A 23,588-nucleotide genomic window follows, 5' to 3' on the forward strand; every position below is an offset into this window, starting at 1 on the left:
GCAATGCTTCATTAGAAGAAGAAAATGTGATTTACGAAAGGCCGTATGTTTTTATTTGTATAAAACAAACAAGCCACAACATTATTATTATTATTATTTAGTATAATATATATGACTTCATTAACTGCTTTCACAATGTATTTAATCTGGATAACCATCAGTGTTAACAGGACAGGCACTTGGTAGGTGTAAGGGACAGTAGTCAGGAACTTGCAGTTTCCCGTTGCTGTGGAGACGTTCAGGGTATATAGTCCATGTGTTTATGATTAATTATAACATTATACCATTGAAGAGTGGTGCTAACACTACAGCCTAACTTTTCTTTAACATTAGAACCGCCGGGTTTATGCTGCTCCCTAGAACTAGGGATGTCACGGTATACCGGTTTAATGGTAAACCGCCACGGTTTTGAAACCACAACCATTTTTCTATAGCATGATGTGACAGGTTGGCTGAGCGTGTGGTGTAAATAACTGACAGACCAGTCCAGTTTCAATGCACAAGTCCAGGGTTTAATTTAACCCAAACACAATAATAATGACGCCGGGATACACAGCGATGTGTAAGCCGACAAACAAAAATGTAACGAGGGTTCGCAGTCCCAAACAAAGAGAAACGGAAACAAAAAAAAACAATAGAACACAGTCTGTCTTTCCTTCATCCAGGACGGGAAACAATTCCGGCACTTCCAGGTTCGCGCTCCTCCGGCATATTCCCGGAGCGTCCCGTTAGTGCTCTACAAATAGACAAAAGGTGCAGGGGTTAGCAGGTATGAAAAATACAAAAGAAAACGACCTCCTCTCATTCCCCTGTCCCTGTTTAATGTCCTGCTCGTCTCTCTCTCACAGTGTACCTTGCCAGAAGGAACAGAACCCTGGGCCACGCCCCCTTTTGTACGCTCCGTCCCGTCCCCATTGGTCAGCGAGGGCAACCGCCGTCAACCAATCCGCACTTCCCATCTGGGTTGATGACGTTGCACACCGTGGTCCCGCCCCCTTTCCAGGTGGCCGCCTTCCACCTTTCCTGGGGATGTCTGCTCCTCCTCCCTAGCGCCCTCACCAGTCGGGAGGGAGATCTAAAACAAGAGTTCATTCTCTCTTTGTCACACATGATTACCGGGTTCACGCGGTTTAAGGTGATACGGACATGGTTTTTATTCACCATTTGTCCATCGGTGAGGCACTGTGTTCATTAGAACTAACTAATGAACACAGACATCTCAAGTTCTGAAAACTGCCATGCATGTGATGATCCGAGTAAGATATTAAATAAGCGACGTCCTATTCAATATAAACCGCCCTGCTAAACAATGATCGCTAGCAAACGTGATTGTCAGTAAATGAAACACACATACTCGAAAATATCAGCAGGAACAAGGCACTGTAATGTTTCATCACTGCCTTCCTATTCATTTACCAAACCAAAGAAGTAACAGCAGCTATTATCTATTGTATCAGTCAAGAGAAACTCAGTAAGCACACACCGATGCAGAGAATCAAAAAGTCTATTTCCTACTATATAACTAAGTCTAAGATGCTACAGGCATTTGTATTTTTATTTTAAACGGTATTGTAAAGATGTTGCACTCGTCAAGCCCCCTAGATGCCTGTGGCAGTGTGACCCCGCCTTGTGCGTGTTGTTTGTTTATATGTTGTATGTAGTGTGTTAAATGTTGGTGTATAGTCATTGGTACACGGGATATAAATGGGTCTGTGTAACACATGTGATTAAATGTATATTTGTATTTAGCCACAAGGGTTGCACATCACTTCACGTGCTGATTAAAATGTAATACTATGTGAGCACCGGGAAGGACGCGTAATTAATCCATGTGCAGTTGTACCGAGATTCTAATTGAATGATTGATTAGCAGTCGAGTCTCGGTACAACTGCATAAAAGATGCACATTGTCACTCAGTCGGGGTTGGGTGTACAGAGAGGAGGTACGGGGAGATAGAGAGGAGACAGAAGCGAAAAATAACAATTGCTATTCGTTCAGCACGAAACTTGTTTGTCCGTTTCGTCCCGTTTGTGTTTGGCACAAGGGCCAAACAAAACAGTAAACAATTTGTTTTGTGTGTGTGTGTTTTGTTCAACTCTTTTATTTTCATTATTATTTAATAAAGAAACCGAGCGCTTCCGTGTCTCGGTTTTAACCTGAAGCTGCTGTGTGTCTGTACTTCCTGGTCCGTGACGTCACCACACCTCACCACTGCAAGCCATCCTGCCACAGACCCCCTCAATAGATCTGAATTCCAGTTTCACTCACCTCTCTCAGTGATACTAGAAGGTGGCGTTTCCTCCTGCAGGATCCGCTCATTGGCCTGGTCACACCCCAGCTCAGTCACTTCCTCCTTGATCTCAACAGTCCTGTCTGCAGAAACAACCCATCGAATAGGAAGCTCTGGGCTGATGTGAGCTGCTTCCATCTCAGAAACTTCCTTTGAGTGAGGCTGATCTGTTCTCACTGAAGAAAAATAACAAGACTGTTAGTTTGTCATTTCAGATTGCATATAAAGTGCTTTTATTTGAATCTCCACAGAACTCACAGACATAGAAAATGACGTATTGATCCCATTTTATTAAACTTCACATAGGAAACAAGGACCAGGGGTCACAAATGGGGATTAAATAAAAGGGGCATTCAGAAGAGAAAATAGGAGGCACTGTAACCAACTCCCCAGTAATGTTGTTGAAGCTGACACCCTGGGATCCTTCAAGAAGCTGCTTGATGAGATTCTGGGATCAATAAGCTAACAACCAAACGAGCAAGATGGGCTGAATGGCCTCCTCTCGTCTGTAAACTTTCTTATGTTCTAACTCGTCGGACGACAGTGAAATAAGTTTGGTTTTGTCTGTGTGTGAGCGCTTGATAAGTCTGGTTTTATCTGTGTGTGAGAGCTTGATAAGTCTGGTTTTATCTGTGTGTGAGAGCTTGATAAGTCTGGTTTTATCTGTGTGTGAGAGCTTGATAAGTTTGGTTTTATCTGTGTGTGAGAGCTTGATAAGTCTGGTTTTATCTGTGTGTGAGAGCTTGATAAGTCTGGTTTTATCTGTGTGTGAGAGCTTGATAAGTCTGGTTTTATCTGTGTGCGAGAGCTTGTATGAGTGTGATGTTTCTGACACGAAGGTGCTGCAATACAAGATGATCATGATTGTCTTCTTTATTAGATATGAGCCATACATTTCAGACGCACAAAGCTCAGACAGCAGCGAAGATGACAGCAATGGCGGACTTGCCACCTCGAAAAGAGATCTACAATGCCTGAACAACACTGAATGGTTTGTAAATGTATTTCCAGTTACATACTTTATCAAATAATATATGTAGTGTAGATCAACTGACTGAGAAAATCTACTTGAAAACGATTGTAAAACAGTATTAGTCCAAAGTTTACCCCCCACCCATTGGCAGTGACTCTGAATGAGCTTTTGAGAGCTTCAGGCAGCTGAAGGGAGTACAATGAGAAACAGAGAATTACAAAACAAAACAAGAACAGTCAACAAAAACATCGACGATGGCTTGATGTGCCAGGGGAATAAACATATCTGCAAAGCAGAGTAAACATGCAACCCAAACGTGTTCGTAATGATTGAACTCACCATGGCAATGCAGACCATGTACTTCCCAGTATATTTTGCATTGCCATTACTGTGTGCTGAGAGAGAAACTGCACCATGTGCATCACAGAAAGAAAGACTAGTGTGTTACTGTACACACACATATCTATATATATCTATCTATCTATCTATCTATCTATCTATCTATCTATCTATCTATCTATATATATATATATAAAATATATATACACACACACACACACACACACACACACACAAAGTGGTTTGCAGAAGTATTCATCCCCTGCAAAGGTTTCACATTTTGTTGGCACCTGACCGTACTCCACAACGCTTTCAAATTAGACTTTACATGTAGAATCTACACAAACTACTCCACATTGATAAATTGCATATAGAATATAAATAAGTAAGACTTACAGGGAAAAACAGATTAATCTCAGTTGCAGAAGTATTCAACCCCTTTGCTACTGCAGCCCTAAATCAGCTCAGGTGCATGATTTGTTTGAAAGGTCACAAAATTAGTGAAATGGTTTTAGCCTGTGTGTACTCAAAGTGGTTTAACTTGTACATAATTTCCCTCAGGTATATAAAGACTTTCAAGCTGCAACTCACATAGTGATCCAACAAAGCAACCAGGAAGACCAATGAGCTTTCGAAACAAGTCAGGGATAAAGTGGAAGAGAGGCACAGAGCAGGAGAAGGGTACAAGAACATTTGTACTAAGGGGCTGAATACTTATGCAACCAGTAAATTTCATTTTGTACATTTTCTTTGCAAGTTTTGCTGACATTTAACCTCCTCCTCCTCATATAACAGAGTTCAGTTTAACCACTACAGCTCTGAAGAAAAAAGTTAGTTTGAAAAACTGTGCACACATTATTTGTAATTCAACAATATGTGAAATTGTTGGGGGGTGAATACTTCTGCAAACCACTGTATAAATTACACTTCTCATACAGACCTTTATCTTTCCCACAAAACCTTGTCTGTGTCCGTTTACTTATTCTGGAGGGTCCATGGGGCTTTGTTGTCTGACAGCCAGCATCCTGTGTCACCAACAGAAGCAACGAGAACAGAGATGAGGCAACAAAGCATGCCTGTAACTAAATATTACTGTCATCATGTCAAGAAGGAGAACTTGACTGGCATAGTAACTTATCATACATTGAAAAAAACAATTCTGACTACAGTGTACTGTGGGTTAGCTGTGGAACTGCGTCACACCCCAGCAGTGGAAGGATGTCATCCCTTATAACGGCATTGCCTTGTGCAGATGGTACTGTCGAGCCGTATCTTTCCTGATCCTGAGGGAATGACCAGAAGCCTTCCATTTCCAAAAGTGTCTTAAATGTTTAATGTCCTTCCACTACATTTCATGTCAATGTTAAGCATCATCTATGACCATCCTAAGCGACATGCTTTGACTCTGTTTATGTCAGGTATATTCTAAGACTTGGTTTGTTGTATAGATGTTAATTAACTAAAAAGAAAATGTCCCAAGATGATCCATAGACATGACAAACCTATGGACTATTCATATACAGCACTTTTTGAAAAATAATAATAATAATAATAATAATAATAATAATAATAGAGCTATATATTTAAGTTATATATGGATAACCCAGGGCTAAAGAAAGTGCCAATTTGCATTTAAACGTTACTCTTAAAGTTGTTTGACACCGACAGGTATTACTTAGAAACAGAAGCAAAAATAATCAAATGTCATTGCAAAACGAGAGCTGCTGCATTCTGGTTTATTTTCAAATTTACGGAGTTTTGAAAATATATCAGATTAAATAGTACATCTACTGTTAGTTTTAAGAGTTTAAAAGTAAAAGTAAACGAACAATACCATTTGTGGAATTATCCAGATGCTGCTGTATAAAATGAAATTCCCCTCCTCTAGAAAGCTGACACCCTGGGATCCTTCAAGAAGCTGCTTGATGAGATTCTGGGATCAATAAGCTACTAACAACCAAACAAGCAAGATGGGCCGAATGGGGCCTCCTCTCGTTTGGAAACTTTCTTATGTTCTTATGTATACACAGCAACCTTTGTGGTATAACTCCATAAATGAGATTCCAATTAATGATCAAGTTTACTGTTAATTAAGTAAATGACAGCATGTATTACTAGGAAAACAAAATTGTAGATTTAAGCTTCCTTATTAGAACCACAACATTATCAGCTTCAGCCCTGATCGCAGAAATTAGACTACAATCCTCAGAGTAGTAATCTATTCAGACTGAAGACGACTTCTCATTATCAATGAAATAACTGCGCAAAAAACACAGTACCTCTCATATTGCAACGAACACATTTGATTCCGCTGGTTTCTGTTTTCGTTACACCTGTCCTCGGAATCACATTCAGCTCAAGCTCATGTATTAGAAAACTATTCACGTTGCACTCCCGGGTTCAAAGCTATGTGAGGCGCTAGCATTGCTTACAAAAATATGCTATAGATTTTACACACTTTTCTTTCATCATAATCCAGTACTAACATTACTTACCCCTGCATGCTCCCTCTTTTCAAACGCAACTCCGCCCCTCTTTCTTTTGGGGGTGCATGATGTAGTCGGCTCATCATCCTTCGTGGAGCGCTTAGAATTCCCTGCTGTCTGTCCGCACCCTGGGGTGACAGACGGAGGCGGCACAAAAATAGACGGTATTGCTCCTTTTTTTAATCTTAGAGGACATTTAAGACTGACACCCAACTGCAGCATAAAAAATGGTTTAACTTCGAAACAGTCCAACTCGAAGTGGTCGCTACACAAATCCGATGATGGCTTTGCGTGCCAATTGGCTCTCGTCTGCTGCACCTGTTGCTCCCATTTACGAAAGCAGACCAAGTCCTTTGGGAATTTAAATACAGTCACGTTGTCTTTAGGTGACTTAGAACATCCATACGCCACACACATGTTTGGCATTTTGCCTTATTTTTGAAGAGATTTTTTTTTTTAATAAAGAAAACACGAGATTTCAATGTTAACCAGTCAATTCGCGCCTTGACCGTCCTTCGATGACGTCATATCCGCCTTTACCGGAACTAAGCGTAGTCCACTCGAGCACGGAGTTGAAAACGCTGTTTTATTTACAAATTATGTGAAAAATATTGAGCGCAGTGATGTGTCAATACCTGCGTTGGTTTACTGGAGTTTAGGTCTATTTATTTTGTACAAGTTGTGGCTGAGGTGTCATAGCCAATTTATTCTGCTTCCAGTCGTGAACTCCCTGCTATTACAATCATTACGGTACAGTTGTACTCACTGCACGCAGCTCCTCTCTCCAAGGCGGAAAGATAGCAAACAAATTGGTAAATAACTCTTATTTTATATCAAGTACATTTATAATCCCGACATATACATACAGTTAAACCATTTTTCTCTGACACTGAAATTATACTGTGTCTGTTTTTTAAGAATCTCCGATCCCCGCTTCTGGATTAATTCCCAATTATAGGTTCTAGTTAATTTGCAGTCTCCTAACTCTACACTGCTTTCCTATGAGAATACCGTAGTTAAGTTTTGTTGACCTCTCTCTCTGCAGTCTAAGTTGCTGTCTCTTTAAAGTCTTGCGTTTTATAGCTAAAGCGCCTCTTAACTAAAACAATTGCGTTAAAAAAAAGCAAACAAACCGTCCATCGTTAGAAAGCAACCGATTACACAGAATCATCCAGGTACAATAACCCGCAGACACGGAGCAGCAGCCTGTGGAATAACAAACCGAGAGCACGCGTCACTGAGCAGAGCAAGTCAAAACTGTCGGCATTTCGGATCCAACACAGTGTAAACGTGCATAGTAAAACATAGCGCTGTAGGAGCCAGCATGGCGAACTGCTATCCAGTTTCATAACCCCCCCTTCACGATCCCGCCCTTGCTTCGACAGGGAGGCAGCCAATCCCTCTCGCAAGTTGGGTTTCTACACCCAATGGGTGCGTTCTTGTAGCACAGGTTTCTGCAGTTCTGCACGCCGTGACGTCATGAAAAAACACCCTCAAAAATCCGTGCAGATCCAGCACAGCCCAGCCCTGCTTTGAAAAGTTGCTGCGGGAGGCTGGCTGCGCTGTGACACACCTACTGTACTGTATTAATACATTGAATACTGTTTATATTGGGGTTTACTCTTAATGGTTAATTTGATGTGAAAATGATTCACAACACAGACAGACAGACAGACATACACACACACACACACACACACTTTAATGAGATGTATAATGATAATAATAATAATTATTATTATTTTTTTCTTAGCAGACGCCCTTATCCAGGGCGACTTACAATTGTTACAAGATATCACATTATACATTATTTCACATTATACAGATATCACATTATTTTTACATACAATTACCCATTTATACAGTTGGGTTTTTACTGGAGCAATCTAGGTAAAGTACCTTGCTCAAGGGTACAACAGCAGTGTCCTCCACTGGGGATTGAACCCACAACCTCCGGTCAAGAGTCCAGAGCCCTAACCACTACTCCACACTGCTGCCGGATGATAATAATAATAATAATAATAATAATAATAATAATAATAATAATAATAATAATAATAATAATAATAATAATAATAATAATAATAATAATAATAATAATAATAATAATAATAATAATAATAAAAAAAAAAAAAAATCCCTAGACAATTGTGTTTATGTATTACCTTAAAATAAGTACTACAGCAGTGTGGAGTAGTGGTTAGGGCTCTGGACTCTTGACCGGAGGCTCGTGGGTTCAATCCCCAGTGGGGGACACTGCTGCTGTACCCTTGAGCAAGGTACTTTACCTAGATTGCTCCAGTAAAAACCCAACTGTATAAATGGGTAATTGTATGTAAGATAATGTGATGTCTGTATAATGTGAAATAATGTATAATGTGATATCTTGTAACAATTGTAAGTCGCCCTGGATAAGGGCGTCTGCTAAGAAATAAATAATAATAACAATAATAATAATAATACATAAATAAGTGTGTTGTCATGGCAGTTGGTGATGAAATAAATAATAAAGTCAAATAAAACAAAATAAAATCAACACATAATAATGTCATATCCTTAATGCCATAACTTTGAAGTCCTAATGCATTGCAAGTGTTATTAGGGGATGTCGCGTTGTGTTCTCTGTGCTGCGCTAAGGTTTTGGAGACGGCGTTTCTGTAGAAGCAGCGTGTGACGTCAGACAGACACGCAGCCACGAGCAGCCGGCGCAAGCTCTGGGATACGAGAACGCAACCTATGATGAAACCGAATACTGGCAACTTCTGCGTTGTGTGTTGCTACGCAACGCCCTGTTCTGGAGCCCAAATGGCGCCAGTTTCGTCTCTCTGCGTCGTGCTGCGCGTGCGCAGTAAGCTTTGTCTTCCTGTGAGAGCGTGGCTCGTTGTGTTGTGTTTGATTTATTAAGAGCTTGGACATTATTAAGAGCTTTTTCTTGTTTTTTTATCTGAACGGTTTTAGTTAAAGTGACGGTTTAGACGTGAAACGGAAATATTGAGAACGAGTAAAGAAAAACAACAACTCACGCCGACTGCAGAGAGCGAGGGATATAGGAGAGAGGTAAACAACATTTAATTTAGCGCAGTGTAATTCACATAGATGATTTAGACATGTGCACTACATAACCATTTCGAAACGGAATCTGAAAACTGAACTGCGCAACAAGTTTTTATCTGAATTACATTTCTGCAGGAGAGCACTTTGACGCGGTTGTGTTAGTACCTTAGGTTTGCAGTGTTGGGTGTTAAACCGTAATTTTAGGTTTCAACAAACAAAATCCAAAGTAGATTATTACGTTTCTTAGCTACAGCTATGTACACAAGATTAGCAACAACTAGAATTGTTATTTGACGTCATGCAGTCAAAGAAACTACAGCAATAGGCCTATATCGCAAAACCTGTGTAGGGCCAGAAAGTGGTATGCATACCAAAACGTGACCCGTGTAAGGTCAGAAAATGGTACGTTTGTATTTCAAGTATTTTAATGCATGTGCCAGTTCATGTACCTGTTGGTATTATTTTATTCTCGTTTTTAAATATATGCACTGATAGCGGTATCGCCTACAGTACAATGTGAAAGTATTGAATAGGCTACTGATGTATGCTTGCTTTAAATATATACATTTCACAACCATTAGTCGTGTTGATAAGTTGCTACAGACCTTAACATTGCGTTAAAACAATATGCAGATTTAAGGTCGTGGAATCTACATTATTTTTACATGCGATTGTGTTGCCTCGTTTAAACAGATGGATAGAATATAGACTCATTGTATTAAATGAGGTGTCTATGCATGCTGCCTGTGTGTCTGTATACCATGGACTCAACATTGGATGTGTTATGTTGGCTATAGCTAGATAATAAAGTGGAGATAAAGTAGTGTTTGTAGTATACATGTCAACTCTATATAGGAATGTACAGATGTAAATATAAGCACATATACACAGTTGACCCTGGCTTTACGAGTAGCGCTCCCTCAAAGCTTTTTAGATACTGAGAAACTTGCCGTTTTGGCTGAGAAAGGGTCAATTATCAGTGAGAAACCTCCAGCCACGCATTAACCCTTTTAATATATTTTTGTTGCATTATACAATTTTGAAACAATATTCCAACACAAGTATCTCAACAATTTGCTTTAAATTTCTGAATCATCCTCTGATTATGAATCGGGGCACTTTTTAGCAGCGCTGCTTTAAGTGGCTGTGCTGTTGTACCGCAGAGACGTATGATGTGGGCACAGAGTGAGGATGTGACGGATTCGAAGAGATCCTCAGATGTTTCCACCTTGCTGATAACAGCAGACTGCTTGCTGGAGGCAAGCTTGGCAAGATAAGGCCATTCATGAAATGATGAATGAGAGATTCCTCAAGGCCTTCCAAATCGAGCACAATCTGTGTGTGGATGAAGCCATGATTCCTTATGATGGGAAGCACTCTGCTAAACAAGTTTGGTTCTAAGCTGTGGTGTCTGAATCCTCACCTTGGTGTGACGGGGTATTCCTCGCCCCTGTGCATGTTATGTATTCATTTGTGTTTTTATTATGTTTTGAAGGACGGGCGAAAACTCGCCTGCCATTATTTGTTATTATTTTTAAATACCTCTTGTGAGAATGCGTGACTGTCGGCTCAGTAATTATTGAGTTTGCTGACAGTCACGCAGACTTGTTAAACTCGAGGGATTAATAAAATAATTAATAGCCAGTTAATCCCTCAGCCATAATATAAAAGACCTGCAGCTTTGGCTGCACGGGGTGAGCTGTCCAGAGAAGAAGAGACAAGTAAGAACAGATACTAAAAGTAAACAACTGCTACTCGTGCTGGCTGTAAAACCAGTACGATACTTGCTACCTTTTGTTTTGTTTAAACCTTGTATTTGTTTAATAAACGCGCCACAGCGCTTTCATACCCCGGTCTGCTACTGTTGCCTGCTTTCAGTTCCTGGTCTGACGTCATCCACCAGCCATCCTGTTCACACTTGGATGCCTCTTTCAGTGCGAACCTTATGCTGGTAAAGGTGTTCCATTACCTGAACTTGGCCTGGGTGGCTCTGTGATGACAGGGCTGATCTCTACATTACCTAAGAATGTGACATTTCAAGCTGACATTTGACAGTCTATTTACATCACTTCCACTGCTGCAGGACTTGGGAGACAAAGGAATGGGAGCCATTGGCACACCGAGAGCTAACAGAGCACAGGATTGTCCTGTTTTAGATCCAAAGTCAATGTCTAAAAGTTCTAGGGGCAGTGCAGACTGCCGCTACAGTGCTACCAATCCAGTGATAGTAACACGCTGGAATGACAATCGCGTGGTCACTATGGCATCGAACTGGCAGCCAGTGATGCCTATAGGAGTATAGAGTGGGGGGGGGGGGGGGTGTTCTTGAAAATAGCTAAGGCTAACTGTTATGTTGAGGTAACATTATTCAGCAGGTTTCATTAGACTTTATGAAGCAAAATTAGTTAATGCTATAGGGTGATGCTAAACTTTTGGCCATAGCCTGTAGGGTTAAATGGGGGCTATTCAACCCCATCGATATGTTCCATAGTAACTTCTCATGCATGCAGATATGTGTCTGATATTAAGTTTACCTAATGTAACAAACGTTACATAATAGAAGAATCCTCGTGTTTTAGGGGTGGAATAGCCCCACATGTATGCCTTTTGCAAGTTGCATTAGTCTTTTGTAGTACACAGGAGAATTCATATTACAAAGGTGCGGTAGATATCGGGAACATTTCAAATAAAGCTTGATATGTGAATTTAAATTATATTGGATTAATACATAACATAGTTTACTAAATTCAAATAAAAGCACTTTATATGCAGTCTGAAATGACAGACTAACGGTTTTGTATCCTTTTCTTCAGTGAGAACGGATCAGCCTCACTCAAAGGAAGTTTCTGAGATGGAAGCAGCTCACATCAGCCCAGAGCTTCCTATTCGATGGGTTGTTTCTGCAGACAGGACTGTTGAGATCAAGGAGGAAGTGACTGAGCTGGGGTGTGACCAGGCCAATGAGCGGATCCTGCAGGAGGAAACGCTACCTTCTAGCATCACTGAGAGAGGTGAGTGACACTGGAATGCAGATCTATAGAGGGGGGCTTTTATTGAAACAGGGGAAGAAAGCCTGTGAAATGCACTGCGTTAGGGAGTCATTTATTTTTAGTTGGCTTCTTCACTGTACTTCAACATAAAGCTATTTACAGTTCAGTTTGTTTACATTCCCCAACACTCATTTTAGCGCCCCCTTCTTTGAAACCTGCTTGTTACACCATGTCACTATATGCCAATACTATTGATGCCCTAATTTACATGGAAACAGCGTTTCTTTCTCTCAATTGGTTTAAAGTGGAACGATTCTACACGAGAAACTGGATTGTTGTTTATGATCAGGCTGACATTGGGGACCAAATGAACACGTACATATCCAGAAGTATACTTCCATGATTAAAGTTCACACATTTTAAATTAATTTAGACATCACAGAAACATGATAGAAATTATGCTCAGACTAGTTATTTTGGTAATCAGGATTTGGCGACCTTTTTGTGCAAGAGAGGCAAACTGAATGGAAATTTAGAGCAAGTGGTCTACATAGAGCCAATCATAAACGCACAATTGATGAACTTTAAAGTGCAAAAAGAAAAAAATAAAGATTATTGTTCTTACAGTGCACTTCTTTAATGTGGCTTCTGCTGCTGCATCATTTTGCTCATTTATTTGAAGTCCGGTTCATAGCTAATCAAGTTTACCTCCATGCAGGTCATTCAAAATGATCTAGACAGCATTCAGAACTGGGCAAATGAAATTTAATAGAGAAAAGTGTAAGGTACTGCACGTAGGCAATAAAAATGTGCATTATAAATACATCTATGAAAAAGATCTAGGAGTTTATGTTGACTTCATCGAGACAGTGTGGGGAAGCTATTAAAAAGGCCAACAAAATGCTCGGATATATTGTGAGAAATGCTGAATTTAAATCAAGGGAAGTAATGTTAAAACTTTACAATGCAAGACCTTATCGAGAATATTGTGTTAAGTTCTGGTCACCTCACTACAAAAAGGGTATTGCTGCTCTATAAAGAGTGCAAAGAAGAGCAACCAGAATTATCTCGGGTTTAAAAGGCATGTCGTATGCAGACAGGCTAAAATAATTGAATCTGTTCAGTCTTGAACAAAGAAGACTACGCAGTGATCTGATTTAAGCATTCAAAAGTCTAAAAGGTATTGACAATGTCGACCCAGGGGACTTTTTTGACCTGAAAAAAGAAACAAGGACCAGGGGTCACAAATGGAGATTAGATAAAGGGGCATTCAGAACAGAAAATAGGAGGCACTTTTTTACACAGGGAATTGTGAAGGTGTGGAACCAACTCCCCAGTAATGTTAGCTTATTGATCCCAGAATCTCATCAAGCAGCTTCTTGAAGGATCCCAGGGTGTCAGCTTCAACAACATTACTGGGGAGTTGGTTCCAGACCCTCGCAATTCTCTGTGTAAAAAAAGTGCCTCCTATTTACATCTAAAATATCATGATATATTTATTCATGTACATCATCCTCCCCTATGCTCGGTAGCTGCCAACATTGTGCAGCAGCACAGCCGCTTCTATCAGGGGCTCACTTCTGTCTGAAGACTGATAATTACATACCCTCTGGTTTCAGGCTGTTTGTTTCCTTAACTCTTTAGGCCACTTCAGCAGCATTTCTGCAGAGTTTCTCTTCAGCTCTATTTAAGCTTTATTCGGCTTTTCTTCTGTAATTGTTTAGTTTTTACTTTTAAGGAGTGCATGATAAACAGCAGTACATCTTGCTCTAGATGCCTGTTGCAGTGAGCACACCAGGTTAGATTGCTAAAAAATTCATTGGAAAAAAAAATGCTTTTGTGGTCAGTAGGAGGCGGTCGGCACTAATGTTTGAGGTGTGTACCACAACATGCATCATACGTGAAATAAAAAAATACACTTTTATTCTGTTTTTCAGGTACTGATATGAAGCTTTCTGAACTGGAACCTGTCCCCATTAAAGATGAGGCCCAAGAAGAACTAGAAACTGTCCACATTAAAAAGGAGAGTCCTGTACTAGAATCAGTCCGTATTAAAAGGGTTATTCTCAATTCTAAACCCTTAAGCAGCTTGCAGGGCTCTCTTCCCTGTCCTGGATGTGGGGAGAGTGTTAATCCTGAAGGAAACCTTGAAACATCTCCTGGTAAGACTCTGCATCGCTGTGCTGGATGTGTGAAGACTTTCAGGGAGTCAGGAATCCTGAACGGACAGCAGCAAACAGGCACTGGAAAGACTCCATATTACTGTCATGAATGCGGGGCAGATTTCAGACACCACAGCACCGTGAAACACCACCTGCGAGTTCTGAAGGTACAGCTGGGTTATCCTTGTGAAAGGCAGGATTCAGAGATGGAGCCTGTCCACATTAAAGAGGAGCTTCCTGAACTAGACCCTGTCCATGTTGAAGAGGAGCTTCCTGAGCTGGAACCTGTCCACATTAAAGAGGAGAATCCTGTACTAGAAAATTCAGAATGTGAACACCTTTCAGGTAAAGTAAAACAAAGACTGAAAGCATGCAGAGATGAATGGCGGGGTGGATTGCTCTATTGAAAGCATACAGAGATGAATGGCAGGGTGTATTGCTCTATTGAAAGCATGCAGAGATGAATGGTGGGGTGTATTGCAGGAGGGGGATCTAACACCAGGAATCATTCGATCTCTGTCACACTCACCCAACACAAAACTCTCCCCCCGCAAAGCTTACTCACCCACATTTATACACAACGCTCACACAGCATGGCCACGTTCACACACTCTCATGCAAATCAGTCCGTTCATTCTCCAGCCACTCAGGACACAATACGCAAATACCTACTGCCTTACTCACCATTTTATTGGTCTTTTATTACATTCCGCATAACAAACTAGGATCGCATCACAAAATGAAAAAAAATAAAACTTTGATCAATGACTGAGTGATATACCTGACCCGTATCATGTGTTTTAAATGTTACTGTTAAAAAATTAACACGAGAAACACGAAATACCCAGACATAGAACTGTTTACTTCACGCGTGTGTAACAAAAACAATAGTAGGCTTAAATAGTACTACACAGCGATGTACTACACAGCGTCCTGACAATGAGGAGTAAAGCAAACATAAAAAAATGTGTTGTACTTACAATCAATTCTAAAGAAACACAATTTTAAAATAAGAAATTGTCCAACGTTCTCTGTCTCCATCTAAATTTTGCATGCCACTTCGTAGCCAGTTTCAAAGCCACGATTTTTCCTCAGTCCGCCAGAAATACGCAGTGTGTTATAAAAGCTGTTGAAGTATGTGCATAAATCATGCAACTCGCTCTGTAGCACTTGAAACTAGTAATAAAGCTGTCAATAAGCGGCATGCTAATAACCGAACGCTGTCTATCGGGGTTGCTAATAACAGGCATCTACTGTACTTGGGAGTTGTTCAAATCTAAAAATAGCTTATGTCTGTTTTTTTTATTTTGTTTAATCTTTCGCTATAAGCTGAATCCAGCTCCTGAAGTGCAGGTGTTTTAGTTTGTTGCATCACAGATACAAAATCATTGCCAACTATTACTGCTGCTTTGTGGAATTCTATTCAGAAAAACACTTCAGGTGGTAGATCTTTTAGTTTTGTATGGCACCTAAATTATGGAACAACTTGCCCATCACAATTCGAGAAGCCCCTTCAGTCAATGCCTTCAAGTATAGACTAAAAACCCATGTCTATAGCCTGGCATTTTCATCCAGATGAGCTGATATCCTCTTGCCCCCATATTGTTCCCACTGTTTATTTATTTATTTATTTTATTTTTTTTATTTAGATTAAAATCATGTTTTTATAATACAGCTTATATATTTATTCTGTTCTTTTTTAAATGTTTACTGTTCAGTAATATGTATTGTTTTTGTCTTTGTAAAGCGCTTTGTGGCGACCTGTTGCAAAAGGCGCTATATAAAAATTGAATTGAAAACCTTGGCAACAACACCTCTTTAACAAGGAAACGTTCCACTAAACAATAAGGGGAGCAGTGAAAATCCATTTTCAATTCCATTTTCACTGCTCCCCCATCACCCGCTGTTGAACGCATGTTTTGTTAAAGGTAGTTTTAAAATGTATGTTGCTTGTCCTCATTGACACCCATGCTATAAAAGGAGGCTGCCATTAACAGGAGTGATATTATTATTATTATTATTATTTATTTCTTAGCAGATGCCCTTATCCAGGGCGACTTACAATTGTTACAAGATATCACATTATTTTTACATACAATTACCCATTTTATACAGTTGGGTTTTTACTGGAACAATCTAGGTAAAGTACCTTGCTCAAGGGTACAGCAGCAGTGTCCCCCACCTGGGATTGAACCCACGACCCTCCGGTCAAGAGTCCAGAGCCCTAACCACTACTCCACACTGCTACCTCCACACTGCTATATTAAGTGGGTCTGACTGTTCTCTAAATATTAAGTAATCATAGTTCACTCTAGGAGTTGTTGTTGGTTATGAGGGGAAACTCTATAGAAGAGTGAATGTGCTTTATAATAACCTTTGTCTCTCCTTTCTTTTTTCCTTAGCTTCATCCCACTGCAAAAACTCTTCTAGTGACAAACCACAGTGCAAGAAACACAGAGAGAAGACACCCCAAGAAAGAAATATGAAGAAATTGAGAACTCGCTCAGTTAAAATTCCTTCTTTAGAAGACAGACAACCACTTTCTCTGGAGAGTATAGAGATTGCACATTCTGTGTGTGTGAAAAATTCTGAAACCCAGGGCAACTTGAAGACCCTGCCTTGTTCTACTAAACCAAGAAAGAGTTCACGTCAATTAGGCTCTCCTAAAACTCACAAGGGAAATTGTACAGAAGAGACTCCATTTCCCTGTGCTGATTGTGGGAAGAGTTTCAGTCATTTATCACAGCTTAAAATCCACCAGCGCAGTCACACAGGAGAGAAACCTCATCACTGCACTGAGTGTGGGAGGAGTTTCAGTTTGGTAAAAACCCTTAAAAGACACCAGCGAGTTCACACAGGAGAGAAATGTCACAGCTGGAATGATTGTGGGAAGAGCTTCACTGAATTAGGAAGTCTTAAAAAACACCAACGAATTCACACAGGAGAGAAACCTTACCACTGCACAGAGTGTGGGAAGAGATTCAGTCATTTATCAGACCTTAAAAATCACCAGCGCATTCACAAAGGAGAGAAGCCATACCACTGTGATGATTGCGGGAAGCGTTTTACTGAATTAGGAAGTCTTAAAAGACATAAACTAATTCACACAGGTGAGAAACCACACCTCTGTAATGAATGTGGAATGCGCTGCAATTATTTAGGAAATCTTAAAAAACACCTACAAATTCACGTAGGAGAGAAACCACACAACTGTAATGATTGTGGGAAGGGCTTTACTGAATTAGGAAATCTTAAAAGACACAAACGAGTTCACACGGGAGAGAAGCCATACCACTGTAATGATTGTGTGAAGAGCTTTACTGAATTACGAAGTCTTAAACGACACGAACGAATTCACACAGGAGAGAAATCCTGAATGTTGGGAAAGTTTTAATCTATTTAAACATTAACTTAAAAACCAGGAAATTATTGCATCACTGAAGAGATTAATGTGATGAACAATTTATAATGCAATTGGAGTTAAAATCCTTTCTTGACAAACAAGCTTCTCGTAACATTCCTTCACAAAGACACCTCAGAAGTGTTTATTGCACCGGCCTGCATTTACACTTTGAAACAGACAAGAGGATGACAGTCCGATCGGAGACATCAGAGCTTTAAACAAAACACTTAACACATTGCAAAGAGGGAGACACTACAAATTACAAATATACATGCAATACTGGCAACATACAATAAACACAGCCTCGATTTACAATGGTCTGCACAGTATAGCAAGATGTGTTTGTATATTTGACCCATAATATTAATGCTGTAGTTTATTACATATGATGTAAACTACTGCTTGGAACTTTTTGTCTAAACAAAATCTCCACGATGCACAAACAGCATCCCCACATCGCTGTCAGCCAAAAGGCTAAAATCTGTTCATGTTCCACATCGAACAAGCTGAACGTGTTGGAGTCTTCCTATCTCACAAAATTCCATCAACTTTGAATATTACTACCGGATGGTCAAAATTCAGTATTAAAAAAAAATACATGCTTTTGGGTGAAACAAAAGATAGCGCAGGGTTTATATCATGTAAGTGGATAATAGTTCAAAAGGTTTTCTTTATGTTGTGCTGCGGGATCGGGGGTCTCCACAGTCTTGCTCCAGGGCCCAGTAAATCGTAGTGGTGGTGGGGGGCGGGGCTAAGATCGCTAAACACTTTGTGTGAAGAAAAACTAATCATGTGGATTATATATTAACCAGGTCAGTGTTTAACATATATACACCTGTGTTTAATCAAGTTTACAAATTCTGTGCTCCGTAATAAAATATACAGGCTTTTTAGCTATAAATATATTCTCAAAAAGGAAGGACATTTTTTTTACCAAAAACTTGCATCAGTTAGGGTTGATATTGAAACAAGAGTAGGGAGATGTGATGGTAGAGTTTTTAACCCTGCATGCCCTCCCACTCTCTTACAAGCAGTGGAAGGAGAGGCAACAAACAGCCACAGACAAGCGATTAAAAAAATAATCATGATTAATCTCACGATTAAAAAAATTAATCTGTTCATGTTGGTTTTAAACACATATTAAATTGATACAATTACTACATCCATGTAATTTAAATTTGTATTATTACTGATGCTACTATTATTATTTATTATTATTATCCTTAACTGTAAATAAAATCATTTAAAATGTACTTATTTAATCAGGAAATTTACCCACCGAGACCGTGACCAAATTTTACTAGGGGCAATAATTCAGAAATTACAAATAGAACAAACATAATAAAACATGCAGTTCAAGCTTGATCAGCAGCAGGGAGATCAGAAAACAGAATAAATAGCATATCTATTTTTAAATGTGACTGTGGACTGAAATTAATTTTTTTAAAATAAAATTATAGGTATGTAGGAAATGAACTGTTAATTGTGAAGAGAACATGAAAGAACGTTGTCATCATATTCAAAAACTGCAAACTAACAAAATTGGTAGGCTGTACATATTATGTAAAAAAAAAAAAAAAAATTGCAGCCTACTCCAGTGACGTAACTAGGCTTGGAAATGTGGGTGGGCACCAATTTAGGGTGGACAGGCAATGAACAAAAGGTCTGACGGCACAGGAAATAGTTTACATTTAAAAAAAAACCTGAATACATCAAATATTTCCTCTGTAAATCCATTTAAAATGTTTGAAGTGAACAAAAAAATAAATGTACAAATATCTGCAGTGAATGCACTTTAAAAAGCCAGACCAGCAAGAACACAGTAATGTTACACTTTAAAAAGCCAGACCAGCAAGAACACAGTAATGTTACACTTTAAGCAATTTTTAAATCCAATGAAAGTTAGTCAGTGACTTGCCATCGCCAAGTTAGTATCCTCTCGTCTCTTCTCCACCATATAGGATAAGACGTCGGGCTTGCTATTTAATATTGCAATTATATATAGTCATACTCCGGAAAATCAGTGTGGAGTAGTGGTTAGGGTTCTGGACACTTGACTGGAGGGTTGTAGGTTCAATCCCAGGTGGGGGACAGTGCTGCTGTACCCTTGAGCAAGGCACTTTACCTAGATTGCTCCAGTAAAAACCCAACTGTATAAATGGGTAATTGTATGTAAAACAAATGTGATATCTTGTAACAATTTTAAGTCGCCCTGGTTAAGGGCATTTGCTAAGAAATAAATAAATATTTACAAATTACAAAAAGAGTAATTGGGGCGATTTACTAGACTATTTTTTATCTGTTATGTATTTAGTAGAGATGAACAAGCTGCTGGCATTGCATTAGTAAAAATGATTTTGCAAAGTCAATTCCTGTGGCTCTCCCATCTGTCAGTGGATACCCACCACCCCTTTTTACAGGCTGTAACAAGGGTCTGAATTTAAGCACCACCATATTCAGATACCATGTTAGGATGCTTAGTTAAAACACGTAGATCACTTGCTGAGAAAAAATGTTTAATGTGATATCTTGTAACAATTGTAAGTCGCCCTGGATAAGGGCATCTGCTAAGAAATAAATAATAATAAAAATCGCACAGGTCATGCCTAATGGTCTTTCAAACCATAGGAGAGACAGCATGTTCTTCAGCGACTTGTCAGCATTGAGGCTCGCAAAAGCTGTTTTAATCCTGTTCACGGTGTACAGGTGGTTATTTGGGATCAAAACTCTTAAACATGCGTGAGTATTTGGAAAGATATGCAAGTGGCAATAATCTAAAACGTAAATTAGTGTTGGATATTTTTTTGCCACAGTCGATTTGTGCTTGGAATATTGAAACGTCTGGGACTTTAAAAAGATCTGCGTCAGCTGCCTCACAAGCTGTCAATCAAACACAGCCTGCATGTGATTTGTTGTGTGAGAGAAAGATCCCACCTAAACACAGCATCACAATAACTACTTTGCTTTGATTGGCTAAAGCAGGGGTGTAATTTAGAGTACAGTTGGAACAAAAACCAGGAGCGACACCGGCCCAGGACCAGGATTGGACACCCCTGGGCTAAAGCCTACAACATTTTTAAAAATAGCATTTTTGTCCTAAACTTGAGCCCCCGCCTTCGGGCTGCACAGTTTTAAATAAATAAATAAATAAATAAATAAATAAATAAATAAATAAATAAATAAAAATATGTAAATTTACTTGGAATTCACATAGGCACAGATTTGGTTGGGACTGTGTGCTAACTGGGTACGCCCCTGGCCTACTCTTTTAGAAAATTTAAAAAATGAATAAAATAATAATAATAATAATAATAAAAACACTATCATACTTAGCTTGATTCGTGGGCTTGCAGCGATCCTGAATTTCTGTCGAAACTGGTGGGTTTAATGTGTTGTGATATTGTTGTTGTCTGTAGCAGAAGAGCTGCTCGTGTATTTTGAGAAGTGAAGGGGCGGGTTCAGCACACAGCAGACTAGATGTACTCGTGTGATACGGTGTGTGATTACTGGAACTCACTTTGACAGTATACAAGTTAGCGTCTTTCTGTCCAGTGAGCTGTCAGAATGTTTTTACAATAAATAAATAAACAAACTTCCCCTTACTTCCACTTTTTACATATTGCCTACAAAAACATTATTAATAACGTTATGATATGATAAACGTTTTTTTTTTTATTAAAGACAACATAAACAGTATCCAAAGTGACTCTGTATACTTTGTTTCTTTTAACTTTATGAAGTTGTGTTTTCTTTATTCATTTTTACTTTTGCAAGTAAGAAATTTATCAAAAACAAATTCAACCAGTCGCTATTTCTGTCACTGAAATGCAGCCACACCTAATCAGAGAGGAAATTCACCCAATGGAAATCACTCAAGTGTAGAGGTGGATGATACATTTGAAATAGTCAGGCTGTATTATTATTATTTGTTTATTTAGCAGACGCCTTTATCCAAAGTGACTTACAGAGACTAGGGTGTGTGAACTGTGCATCAGCTGCAGAGTCACTTACAACTACGTCTCACCCGAAAGACGGAGCACAAGGAGGTTAAGTGACTTGCTCAGAGTCACACAGTGAGTCAGTGGCTGAGGTGGGATTTGAACCGGGGACCTCCTGGTTACAAGCCCCTTTCGTTAACCACTGGACCACACAGCCTCCTAAGTGGTTTAGAGATTATATATATATATATATATATATAATATATATTTTTTTTTAAATCAATTGAAGACCATTATTTTCATTTTTGCATTCCCAAGTCATCCTGCATACCCCCTATGACCTTTGAACTACCACGAAGGGTATGCATCTTGTTCTTCTGGTTAATATATAGGGTGCATTCCATCTATTATTTTAGATGAGTATCTGTAGTCCTTTGTCTGTCTTTGTTTTACTTTATTTTTCTGTTATATTTATTTATTATAACTTCCCTTCTTTTCCTGTTTTCTTTATATATTTCGTCGGTATCCTTTCTCTATTCAGTCTCCAGTCCTCTTTCCCTTTTCCCAGCAAGTTCTTTATATTGACTTCCTATACCTCCATTTCCCTCAGCCTCCTCTCAGGGTATGCGTCTTCCTGGTTGAAAAGCCCTAGTTTGAGTGATCAGCTAACCTGAGGCAGCTGTGTGTAATTTACTGTGAGAAGGTCGGTATAAAAGTCCTGAGTAAACAAGCCTGTGTGGCTGTGCGAGGGTGAGGACCTGTTTAGAGAGCTGAGTCCTGACAAAGAGACTGTATTACTGAATCAGTGAACTTGAATCTGTGTGTTCTATAACTGTACTATTGTGAATGTTTTGGATTTTGTCAGTAAGCACATTAGTTAGAAAGGGAATCTGTATAATTTAGTTAGCACTCCCAGAAGGAGTTAGGTTTTGTTTGGGTGTTTTCAAACCTAAGGCACAAAGTGCAGTGTTTGACAAATAAACATACAGGTATTGCCCCGTTTAAATACACAAGAGTATTGTTGCAGTGTCTAAAAATATATCTGCAGACAAACAGTTTAATCAAGCATGAAAACTCAATTTGCTGCTGTATACTGATATCAAAGCTCACAAATCATTATCCTAACCCTCTGCAATATTTTCATTTTTGCATTCCCAAGTCATCCTGCATACCCCCTATGACCTTTGAACTACCACGAAGGGTATGCATCTTGTTCTTCTGGTTAATATATAGGGTGCATTCCATCTATTATTTTAGATGAGTATCTGTAGTCCTTTGTCTGTCTTTGTTTTACTTTATTTTTCTGTTATATTTATTTATTATAACTTCCCTTCTTTTCCTGTTTTCTTTATATATTTCGTCGGTATCCTTTCTCTATTCAGTCTCCAGTCCTCTTTCCCTTTTCCCAGCAAGTTCTTTATATTGACTTCCTATACCTCCATTTCCCTCAGCCTCCTCTCAGGGTATGCGTCTTCCTGGTTGAAAAGCCCTAGTTTGAGTGATCAGCTAACCTGAGGCAGCTGTGTGTAATTTACTGGGAGAAGGTCGGTATAAAAGTCCTGAGTAAACAAGCCTGTGTGGCTGTGCGAGGGTGAGGACCTGTTTAGAGAGCTGAGTCCTGACAAAGAGACTGTATTACTGAATCAGTGAACTTGAATCTGTGTGTTCTATAACTGTACTATTGTGAATGTTTTGGATTTTGTCAGTAAGCACATTAGTTAGAAAGGGAATCTGTATAATTTAGTTAGCACTCCCAGAAGGAGTTAGGTTTTGTTTGGGTGTTTTCAAACCTAAGGCACAAAGTGCAGTGTTTGACAAATAAACATACAGGTATTGCCCCGTTTAAATACACAAGAGTATTGTTGCAGTGTCTAAAAATATATCTGCAGACAAACAGTTTAATCAAGCATGAAAACTCAATTTGCTGCTGTATACTGATATCAAAGCTCACA

The 23,588-nt window shown here is 39.3% G+C and overlaps 3 protein-coding genes across 4 annotated transcripts in view; 1 reads left to right on the plus strand and 2 right to left on the minus strand.

The window, feature by feature from the left end:
- LOC117971126 (zinc finger protein 300-like) overlaps positions 1 to 23,588 on the minus strand; it is a 199,828-nt gene that overhangs the window by 34,521 nt on the left and 141,719 nt on the right. The gene's annotated exons all lie outside the window — the stretch shown is intronic.
- LOC131724970 (THAP domain-containing protein 10-like) lies at positions 286 to 7,459 on the minus strand. Of its 2 annotated transcripts, XR_009320366.1 has the most exons (5): positions 6,099 to 7,459; positions 4,544 to 4,628; positions 2,270 to 2,467; positions 854 to 1,075; positions 286 to 736 (listed from the first exon to the last, which is right to left on the minus strand). XR_009320366.1 is itself a non-coding variant. In XM_059018154.1 (4 exons), the coding sequence occupies exons 1-4, from the start codon at positions 6,513 to 6,515 to the stop codon at positions 729 to 731; spliced, it is 708 nt and encodes a 235-aa protein (XP_058874137.1). In that variant the 5' UTR covers positions 6,516 to 7,459; the 3' UTR covers positions 393 to 728. The 2 variants fall into 2 exon arrangements, 1 of the variants encoding a protein (XP_058874137.1); XM_059018154.1 differs by lacking the exon at positions 854 to 1,075 and having other exon boundaries at positions 393 to 736.
- On the plus strand, positions 8,936 to 17,840 carry LOC117407658 (zinc finger protein 658B-like). Its single transcript, XM_059017986.1, has 4 exons — positions 8,936 to 9,146; positions 11,957 to 12,154; positions 14,071 to 14,640; positions 16,698 to 17,840. Exons 2-4 carry the CDS (start codon positions 11,995 to 11,997, stop codon positions 17,669 to 17,671), a joined length of 1,704 nt encoding a protein of 567 aa, XP_058873969.1. The 5' UTR covers positions 8,936 to 9,146; positions 11,957 to 11,994; the 3' UTR covers positions 17,672 to 17,840.

This window comes from Acipenser ruthenus, chromosome 58 (assembly GCF_902713425.1).
Source record: "Acipenser ruthenus chromosome 58, fAciRut3.2 maternal haplotype, whole genome shotgun sequence".
NCBI classification, from domain to species: domain Eukaryota; kingdom Metazoa; phylum Chordata; class Actinopteri; order Acipenseriformes; family Acipenseridae; genus Acipenser; species Acipenser ruthenus.

Bases quoted from the DNA above. Each gene is read 5' to 3' on its own strand.
- LOC117407658 (XM_059017986.1), top strand. From the start codon at position 11,995: ATGGAAGCAGCTCACATCAGCCCAGAGCTTCCTATTCGATGGGTTGTT. The intron at 12,155-14,070 runs GTGAGTGACACT...TCTGTTTTTCAG, and splicing joins TTCTAGCATCACTGAGAGAG to GTACTGATATGAAGCTTTCT. The intron at 14,641-16,697 runs GTAAAGTAAAAC...TTTTTTCCTTAG, and splicing joins AGAATGTGAACACCTTTCAG to CTTCATCCCACTGCAAAAAC.
- LOC131724970 (XM_059018154.1), bottom strand. From the start codon at position 6,515: ATGCCAAACATGTGTGTGGCGTATGGATGTTCTAAGTCACCTAAAGAC. The intron at 4,629-6,098 runs GTAAGTAATGTT...TTGGTGACACAG, and splicing joins AAAAGAGGGAGCATGCAGGG to GATGCTGGCTGTCAGACAAC. The intron at 2,468-4,543 runs GTCTGTATGAGA...ATTTTTCTTCAG, and splicing joins GTTTTGTGGGAAAGATAAAG to TGAGAACAGATCAGCCTCAC.